The sequence below is a fragment of the Emys orbicularis genome, chromosome 22, assembly GCF_028017835.1.
Source record: "Emys orbicularis isolate rEmyOrb1 chromosome 22, rEmyOrb1.hap1, whole genome shotgun sequence".
Lineage (NCBI taxonomy): Eukaryota > Metazoa > Chordata > Testudines > Emydidae > Emys > Emys orbicularis.
Window position 1 is genome coordinate 16,540,938 of NC_088704.1, and position 10,518 is coordinate 16,551,455.

Genomic DNA, 10,518 nt, shown 5'->3' on the forward strand with positions numbered 1-10,518 from the left:
AGGGGGTTGTTTTTAAAGCCCTGATCAAAGTCACCTGCTAATAACAGACTTGAGCCTATAAGCTGGAAAACCAGCCTTAGCAATGTTCTAGTCCTGCGTGTGTCTCAGGGGTCACATCAATTTAATACACATCTCATTATAGCAATATGTTTCTGTCAGGAATAAGGATTTTTACACACACACCAATTCTTTAAAATACAAGAACTAGAAAATTATCCAGCAGGTTCCTATTACAACTCCTAAGGCATTTTAGGAGGCCTTGACTCTACTGCCATCTACTGACAGGAAGAAGAGTAGCAGGTGTCTCTTGGTTGCACTGGCAGATGACCTACAGAAGGATACAACAGAAATTACCAGCCTAATCAGACCACGGTCCATCTAATCCAATATCCAGTTTCTGAATGTGGCCAGCGCCAGATACTTCAGAAGAAAGTGCACAGAACCCCAGAAATGTTCACTGCAAAGTAACTTGGCCACATGAGACATTTCTTCCAAATTCCCATCAGCTAGTCTAAATATTATCTTGTAGCAATGAGTTCCACAGGCCAATGTACTTAAGTATATACTTTTCTCCGCTTTTAATTTTGTTGCCTTTTGGTTTAATCAGGTGTCCCCTTATTCTTGGATTATGAAAGAATGAACAGGAGTACCCAATTTATCACCTATACACCATTTATTATTTTGTATACCTCTAACATAACCCCTCCAAACTCAAAAGCCTCAGTCTTTTCCACCTCTCTTCATAGGACATCACCTCTAATTGTTTTCATCACCTGTCTCTGGTGGGATATTGTATTTCACCTCTCAGATGGAAAGACTGAGGCACAGAGAGGGAAAGTGACTTGCCCCAGCACCCCTGTGCAAGTCAAAGCAGGGCCAAAAACAGAAACCAGGATTCTAGACCCCCACTAAAAATGATTTAGACAATACAAATAAAGATCTTTAGTTGCTTCTTCTCTTCAGGACTGCTGTTGGATGCCTTCGCGTGAAGAAGCTACTCACTGAGGCTTCAGGCGAGTGGAACTGCATTATATTTTGTAATGCTGGTTAATGCAACTTCCACTCCTGCCCCAACTCTGCTACAGAAATAATGCTGTTCACAGGCTGTCTTGAGAAGCAAGCAGCAGGCATCCTGTAGCAGGATGTATGACGAGAATGAGACACTATTTTACAACCAACAGGGAGCTTCTCCTGCAGGAACATTTGAGATGTGCTGGTCACATGACCCTGTCTTCTGCACCAGTATGAGGTGCAATCCTTCTCACACTCAGAGGCCATTGGTGCAGCAGGGAACGCTTCCCTCTCGCCATACTAAGACTATTGTATCACACTTGTGACGCTCTCGTTCCATCTCCACCAAGGTAACAAAGCCCATCACATTCATACCCCCACTTGAGACTGGATACCATATGCTTGGGTGGTTATATTTCAAGGATTTATTACCTGATCTAGGATGAAGGTATGTGCAGGATCATTTCTGCCTTATGCCTTGCACTAAGAGAAATGAGAACAGCTGGATCGGCCTGGATCTCTGTCCCTCACAGCAAATTGGTTCCAATCCGGCTCTGACTGAAACTCCATGAGAATATTCCTCAGAACTGGCAAATCCTGTGGGTTGGGTCATTTTATTCAGAACCTTACTTGCTCTATTTCCCTCTTCTCCATGCAGCTAGATAGAGGGATTGGCGCTGGGAGACAGAGGTCTGACTTGAGCTAATTAACCCACTAATTGATTTTTAACTCAGGTCATTTTTAGTTACTATGCCCACATGCTTTTTTCAGCAAATGGCATTTTATTATTTCAATACCAGTATTGCACAGGGCTCAGAATGATCTCCTCACCAAGATTTTAAACATCCACACACCTCTGGTCTCATCATTCAGAACAAAGTTAAAAGAACTTTGACTTATTTTAAATACCCTTTAATTACAATTAAATGGCAAAACACATTTGAGGTGTTCCAGTCACTTAGATCTCACAAATATCTTGGGCAGCTGCCATCCCTCAGAAGGCTTTTTCAACCCAGCTCTTCTCCAGATGCGTTTCAGATCTTTTTCAAACTTTGCCTGGAAAGAAAACGGGACGACTGTGAGCTCTCTTGGAAGTGACACGTTCAAACCAAGACACCCCACTACATAAGAAGTATCCTAAAGAGAAGCTGGGTGTTATCTGTATGAAGGAAGCAGTACATTACCTAGGCAGCCTTTCCTGCTTCTCAGAATGTACTGTAGTTCTTATTGCAGAAAATGCATTTCAAATGCTGTATAATTGCATTTTAGAAATGCCCCATTAGAAATACTGAAAACAGAGACATATTTAAGGAGCTCAAATGTTAAAAAAAAAAACTAGTATCCAGTAGGGATCAAGAAAGGAAATGGGACCTTTAACATGGGCTCTTTAAACTTGAAGGGGTTTAACTTGGGACTAACAAGACACAAACACCTGCTAAGGATATGTGTGGTGGGAGAAAGACTAGAACAGGGATGAAACAATTTGAAGCATGGAAGACCTGTGGGCTGTGGAAAGGCAGAGCTAAGTAACCCATACAACTAATGGAGTTGCATCTGCCTCCACCAGTCAATGTGGACCCATGTCCTTCCTCCCCCTCCCTGCCCCATTCTAGAAAGTAAAATGCTTCTAGGCAGGAGTGCAGTGTGATATTTTCTCCTTAGCACATCAGCTGAGGATGCTGGCAAGACAGGTAGAAAATGGTTATTACACCAACTATCCAAACATCTTGGGCATGTGTACTACTCATTGGTGCATATGTCGAGAGATTATCTTTATCTACTGCAAAAGTTGTAACCATTCATCTTTTCAAATTATTTGAATGTCAAGATAGATCACTATGCATAGTGATGTATCATTCAAAGTTTAATACATCTCTTTACAGCTACAGAAATATTAAATAATTGGCCAAGGACATCCAGGTAAAAAAAAAACCCAAAAAGTTCAGAGGGTTCCGAAACCTGCATGATCTGCAAAGCCACCAGCCCAATGCACTGGAATTGCTCCAATCAGATTGCTGCCGTTTTTCACAAGTCAATTCTAGATTAAACGCACCACATAAACTGCCAGCCACTTTTGGAAAATATGCTTCTGTTGATTTGCTGGACCGTTTAATCCAATCTCACCTGACGTTTTTTCCTGCGACCATCTAGTATCTTCCTCCGCAAAAAACGTGTTCGTTTGAGCAGCTTTTTGTACTTATGCCTATTCATTTTCCTCCTGCGGATCTTCAACACATTCTTACACTCAACCTTGTTAGTGCTGACTTCTCCTTCCTCTTCCTCCACATCAGCTCCCCGTTCACATGGGGGACAGTCATACTGTTGGGTAGGTTCATAACCTAGCTTTTCATGAACATTGATGATCTCCACTTTAGGGAGGGAGTATCTAACAGTCAGCCAGCTTTCTAAAGGGCTGATGGACATTTTTCTGGGGACCAGCATTTCTTCCAGTTCAGGGTCCAGTGCATACCAGCGCTGAGGTTGGGCTCCATTCTTATCAGAGGGTTGTGTGCTGTAATTTGCAGATGTAGGACCAGAGCACAGAACAGAAGACACTGATCTTGACAAAAAATGTCCTCAAAGAAACAAGAGTTTTGTTTAAGAGTTAAACTTCTTGAAGAACACATTACATGAGTGTCTAGTTTTAAAATAGCTAAATATTAAAATTACACCCAAAAAGCTACTTTAAAAGTTATTTAGGTTGCAAACATGTTCTTATGTTATGTAAACTCAACCATTTGGAAGTTAGGAAATGTCAAATTTACTCTTGCCTGTTCAACCGTGATTCCACCCCTTGTGCATCCATTCTGTTCACTGAATGAGGTAGGGGTCATGTGGAAAAAATAGTGTGCAATCATGTAATTAAAGACTGTATCAATGCATACATACAAGGGGTCAAATTAAAGTTGCATTGGGAGGCATAAAACTGGCATTTCTTAACTTCTGAGTGGGTGAGTTTGCAAGAGAAAGTAATTTAGGTTAATCGTTTTTTGGATGCAATTTTCTAATTTGTTTGTTCAAAGGAAAAAGACAAAGACAAATTCTATTGTGTACAACTGTAACAACCCACAAATCGTGCACCAGCGGCCGGCTGGGCTTGAACCCTGAACCTTCAGGATTGCAGTACAGACTTCTACTACAGTAGCCTGCAGCAGCAGTGGGTTATCATCTCTGGGAAGATATGGGCATGTGGGTCTGGTTGAGGGGAGGCCAATCCAGCTTTTTTCCCCTCCCCTTCCCCAGGAGATGGAAGACTCTTCCATCTCATGGTTTCCCCAGAGGGAAAGAATGGAATGCTGGGGCCAAGTGCATCAGGGGGAGGGGGGGTGGATTGTGGGAAGATCCCAGCCTAGCTCTCTCTCCCTCACTCAGGAGTTGGAGGAGCTCCTAGTGGTGCACCCAAGAGAGGGGATGGATGATAAGTCAGGTCCATGGCATGTGTGTGGCTAGGGAGGAATGAGAAGGGGAAAACCTGGCTTAAATGTACCATAGTGGTATAACTACCGTATATAGTTACTGATGTTGCTTTTATGGGCCCATAGTTAAAATACACACAGGAAATTTCAAATAATTATTTGGACCACTATGTTCAAAAACAGTTTAACACTAAAGAATGAAGAGGTTAAACTGTAATTTACCCATTAATTGAACTAATGCAAAATGTGCACTTTACCTTAAGGAAAAGGGTACAATTCAATCAGCTAAAATTAAGCTAAAGAGGTTACCCTTGCATATAGAGTAGGGAAAAAAAGTCAGATCTAGAAAGACTCTAAGAACCTGAAAAGATCTCAACATTCAACCTTCCTGCTCCAAAATACATTCATTCCCCTTAAGATCACATATAACAGGGGTCGGCAACCTTTCAGAAGTGGTGTGCCACGTCTTCATTTATTCACTCTAATTTAAGGTTTCGCGTGCCAGTAATACATTTTAACGTTTTTAGAAGATCTCTTTCGATAAGTCTATAATATATAACTAAACTATTGTTGTATATAAAGTAAATAAGGTTTTTAAAATGTTTAAGAAGCTTCATTTACAATTAAATTAAAATGCAGAGCCCCCCAGACTGGTGGCCAGGATCCGGGCAGTGTGAGTGCCACTGAAAATCAGCTCACGTGCCGCCTTCGTGTGCCATAGATTGCCTACCCCTGACATATAAAGTTAAGGCAAAACCTCGCAATAGTGTCAATACACACCAGGCAGCAGGATTAGTGACAAATGACTTCAGCACAAATGACTCATTCTCCTGACTTGTAATGCTTGCTGGCAAAAGAAACTCTGGAAGTCTAATTACCCCTGAAAACTTCAAATTAGATTTTGCACTATGAGTTCTAACACAGACGAACTCGGGGGGGGGGGGTGTTAGTTTCACAGTTCTGTTTACCTGCAAATCGTGAGGCCTTCGCTAATTGAGACGTCAGCCGTGAGATCAACATATTTGTTATTGATTTCTTCCCTCTATCAGAACCAGTAACGACTGCCAACAAAAGAACAGTCAGTCAGTAAACTAAAGAAAACTGGAAGGAACTCAGCCAGGCACCAACCGTGATCAACCCCAACCGCTCCCCTTCCACAGCCCCCCCCATCGACCCCAAATGCTCCCCCGACACAGCCCCCCCCATCACCATCAACCGCTTCCCCCGCCACAGCCCCCGCATCGACCCCAACCGCTCCCCTTCCACAGCCCCACCCCCCCGCCAGCCATCGACCCCAAATGCTCCCCCGCCACAGCCCCCCCCATCACACACAACCGCTCCCAGCCACAGCCCTCCCCCGTCCCCAAGATCCTTTGCTACGGGGACCCGGGGAATAAGCCCCCGCCCCCCCCGCGCTGCACGTGGGCTCCCCGAGCCGAGCCCAGCCTCCCGTCCCCCCAGCGGGGAGGGCCCGAGCCCGCACTCACCATCCCGGGCCCACCGCCCACAACGCGGTTTCCGGAAATTCCGGCGACGCTCCGGCCCGCCCAGCCCCACGCCCCAGCGCCCGCGTTCCGACCCCAGCGGTTCCGGCCCCACCGGCCGGTGTAGCAGCATAAACTGCCCCCTCTCCGCGTTGCTCGCTAGGTTGTACTGCGCATGCTCAGTACGGGGTGGCCGCTGTCCCCGGAGCGAGCGCGGCCCGGGGGCGGCTTTGCAGGGGGCGAACCGGGGGCGACACACATGGGCCAGGCACGCGGCCAGGCTGGCACCCCCGACACCCGACGGACAGACAGGACCCACTAACACACACACACGGGTGAGCTACAGAGACACACACACAAGGGTGAGCCCCAGACACTCACACACACACGGGTGAGCTACAGAGACACACACAAGCCCCAGACACACACACACACGGGTGAGCCCCAGACACACACACACACGGGTGAGTGCCCTAGAGAGATGCATGAACACAGATGCAGGCACATACAAGCACACACAGAGGTGAGTCCCAGACACACACAGACACATTCACATGCATTCATAGACACATACGTGGGTGAGCAGTAGAGAGACACATGAACACACACAGCTGAGCCCCAGACATACACATGAGAACACAGAGATGTGCATGCTGCACACAGATGTTTGAAACCCATATGTTGAATCAGTGAAAGCACATGTTGGCCTGGATGTCTGTAACTACCTAGGTCCTAGCCTGAGCAGAGGCAGAGTGGCTGGAATCTCATCATTTGCATGTTTGGGCCACATTTCCACATAGTGCTTCTGGGCCTGGGCATAACAGAAATGGGAGAAAGAATGGGTACTACTGATGTTCCTGGCCAAAGGGACAAGACTTCAGTGTTTCCCTGAAGCAGCTTCTCAGCAGGGATATTGAATGACAGCAGAGTGTTCTGAGGAAAATATTCCTCTCTGGGGAATATGTTTGAAACACCCCCTCAAACATGCAGCCCGGCCCCTCGCCTGTGATGATGTCTCCCTGCACTGAATACTGACTATATCTCCCTATATTTGGTGTCATCCCAGCAGATCAGATTGGACTTTGATTTATTTTACCGAAGTTATCATACCCAAAACTATTGGTCAACTCTGCTCTCTAGCATGGCTTACAGACACCGGAATGAGTCATTCTTCTCTTGCCATGCCTAACTCCAGTGGGCATTTCTGAACCTGTTGCTGGCCATCTCACAATAAACTGACCTCAGGGGTAGCATGAAAGCCGGAGGGAAGAAGAGCACAAGACTTCTGGGCACCAGCCTGATCAGTGCTTCTTCAAACCCCAGAAGAAAATCGTTGAACATTTTCTTGAAGTGGTTAGGGGGGTTTCCAGGGTTGACTTTCCAAATTCAGCACTTCTTAGAGGTGAGTTTTGCTGAATTCTGGAGAACATTCCACGCAGGAGGAAGAGCCCCCCATGACAGGAATTGATGGCCTCATATTACGCCACCCAACCTGCCCAGGGTGCTGTGTCCAGAGCTAACCTAGACCACCCAGCAAGAGCCTTGGGGCAGCTTCCCACACAAAAGCTCTTCTCCAAGATGGGCTTGGCAATCCAGACTGGCAGAAGCCTGTCCACATTTAAACTGATACTGGAGAGACCAGGAAGTGCTCGCTCTTGTTAATGTCAATACTCCATATTCAGTGGTCGTGGATGCCTGATGTGTTCCATTACTTTGTCTGTCAAACCCTTCAACTAAAATACCCTTAACTGCAGTGGCTTCTCGCTTCATACGATAGAGTTGCACTAGTGTTTTAGTCAACATTGCCTCTTCCAGGGTAAACAAGACCTACATTTCTAGAGGCAAGAAATACCCATGCTAATCCGAGGAAGGGGGGGGGGTGCAGGGGAGGGAGAACAAGCTTTGTGTGCCTTCTTTACAGGGCATGAAAAAAAGCATCCTGCAGTTTCTCTTTTGCCCCTCTCCTTCAAGTGAATCAAAGCAAACACACACATTCCATCTGGGTGGTGCATCGCTGCACTAGACCATGGACAGGTCATTATGACATGGTGACACTTCCAGTTGCCAGTGGAGGTCAAAGGAATGAGGGGTGGATGGAGCAGAAGAGGGACAGGCTGCTACCCCACACAGCTGCAGGTTATGAACCAGTTTTCAGCCAGTAGCTTCATTTCCCCCACTCTAAAAGGCATAATGAACAGGTAGGAGAATTAGATATGTACAAACAGGAGGGAGTATTTGTGAAGGAAAAAGCTGTAACTACAATGAGTTTAAAAATAGCTTCTATTTTGACCCCAGGCATCATCAGCTGACTATGAAGAGCATCACAGTGACTGGATTAACAGCACAGAGCCTTTAACCTACAGTTTGACTGTAGTTCTGAGCAATAGCAACTGACCATCAGTGCCATCCAGTAATGATTTGGCAGCCTAGCTGAAGAGCACTTTGGGGGTAGTTACCAAGATTTTAAAGTTTGCATCACATGAAGTACACCAGTTGGGGGGAAGGTTCTAAGATCAGAAGGCAGAGCACAAAGGATGGAGTTGTAATTTAGGGACAGCCTTAAGGCATGTGTAAGGGCAGCTGTAGAACCCACCTCATCGCAAGCGTCTCAGACTACTGAGAACATTAGACTGTGTGCAGACGTAGTATGTCTGGAGAGGGCTGCAGCAGCAGTACCCCCACCCCATGTGCATAGCAAGAAGAAATTGAACACAAAATGTCCCATAGGTATAAGGTACAGCTATTTCAGCCATCAAAGAGCCATGAATAGTCCAGACCCCCCAATAATGCCCTGGCTAGATTTAACACTGAAATTCAGTGCACACAGTGATCAGCAGCAGTGTCAGATTTGTTTCATAAGCCTATTTTGTCTCTAACGAGCTGAGTCAGAGAATGGCTGTCTGTCCCCTCCCACCTTGGCAGCAGGAGGAGGGGACTATTTGTTTATAGCTGTAGCACCCAGGGAAACTCCAGGAAGAATTGGATTAAAGGTAACCCCAGGCTCTATGTACACACAACAATGCCAGCTCCCCCCACCTAGCATGCCCCCTTCGCCCTACCCCCACACCAAGACCCCCCCCCTTTGAAGGGGTGGTGGAAACAACAGCCCTTGTCCCCATTTGTTCCCCACAAGCACTACTGGTGCCCCTGCCTTCATGGGAAGGCAGGAATGGGACCCCACTATGTATCCCACTAGCTGGCAGTGAGCAGGGGCTCCTGCACTCTTTCAAGAGGCCAGATGCCAGTATTAACACCCGAATGAGATGTAGAACAGTGGTTCTCAAGCAGGGGTCTGTGGCCCCCCAGGGGAGGGGTACAAGCATGTTCCAGGTAGGGCCCCCAAACAGAATTACTGGGGCCTAGGGCAGAAAGCTGAAGCCCCAACACATGGGATTGAAGCCCGGGCCCTGAGCCCTGCCAGCCAAGGCTGATGCCGAAGCCTGAGCAATGTAGCTTCATGGAGGCCAGGGTCAGCTCCAGGCACCAGCACAGCAAGCATGTGCCTGGGGCAGCACATGCTAAGGGGCGGTATTCTGTCCATTCTTGGGGTGGCAGAGTCCAGGCAGGTTTTGGGGGGGGGCATGCTTCAGCAGTTCAGATGGCAGTCCGAGCGGTCTCCCCCCAGTCTGCTTTGGCAGTTTGGGTGGCGGCAGTCCAAGTGGTTTTTTTTTTTTTTGCTTGGGGCAGCAAAAATGGTAGAGCCAGCCCTGGTAGGGGCCCCTGTAGTACAAGGCCCCAGATGATTGACCTGCTTGCTACCCCCCAACCCCTGGTCCTGGCTTTCATGTGCAGAAAAGCTGTTACTGTGACTCAGGTGGGCCATGGAGTTTTTATAGCATATTGAGAACCCATGAGGTAGAAGGTAGTCCCCACCTCCCACAGCAATTGGTTCAGTCAGACTTCGTTATGGTTCCTCTGCCCTTGATACTCTGGCATGAGAACTAGGGGGGGGGGGGGAAAGTGAAAACTTGAGCTAGGTCCCTGGTCATGGGATCTGTATCTTAAACCAGCTGGGAAGATCACATGGGGGCAGGTTTTGAAGAATAGCTACTGTCCAGGAAGAGACAGCTCAGCTTTGGCCCTTCTCCATATTGCTATTAAAATCACAACTCAGAGAGAGGAAGCTATTCTTCAGCCCACCATTAAAATAACTGGGCAGCTTGACTTAGGGCTGGTCTACACTAACCCCCCAATTCGAACTAAGATACGCAACTTCAGCTATGTGAATAAAGTAGCTGAAGTCGACGTACCTTAGTTCGAACTTACCGCGGTCCAGACGCGGCAGGCAGGCTCCCCCGTCGACTCCGTGTACTCCTCTCGCCGAGCAGGAGTACCGGAGTCGACGGCAAGCACTTCTGGGTTCGATTTATCGCGGCCAGACAAGACGCAATAAATCGAACCCAGAAGTTCGATTGCTTGCCGCCGAACCAGCGGCTAAGTATAGATGTACCCTTAAGAGATTAGTGCTTCAGCAAGTACGGTTTCTAAAGAGAAACTTTTTAAAATACTTCATAGTTTCTGCAGTAAAAGTCTTTGCTTCCACCCTTACCTCAGTCAGTATTCAGAGATCTCTGCTCTATCCCAGCTACAGGGAACATTTTGTACCC

At 47.0% G+C, this 10,518-nt stretch overlaps 1 protein-coding gene across 2 annotated transcripts; it reads right to left on the reverse strand.

The window, feature by feature from the left end:
* Positions 1-310: 310 nt before the first annotated feature.
* Positions 311-5,976, reverse strand: AURKAIP1 (aurora kinase A interacting protein 1). Of its 2 annotated transcripts, XM_065421365.1 has the most exons (5): positions 5,915-5,976; positions 5,396-5,488; positions 3,136-3,587; positions 1,932-2,067; positions 311-328 (listed from the first exon to the last, which is right to left on the reverse strand). In XM_065421365.1, exons 2-4 carry the CDS (start codon positions 5,445-5,447, stop codon positions 1,966-1,968), a joined length of 606 nt encoding a protein of 201 aa, XP_065277437.1. In that variant the 5' UTR covers positions 5,448-5,488; positions 5,915-5,976; the 3' UTR covers positions 311-328; positions 1,932-1,965. The 2 variants fall into 2 exon arrangements, with proteins under 2 accessions (XP_065277437.1, XP_065277438.1); XM_065421366.1 differs by lacking the exon at positions 311-328 and having other exon boundaries at positions 1,859-2,067.
* Positions 5,977-10,518: the final 4,542 nt, after the last annotated feature.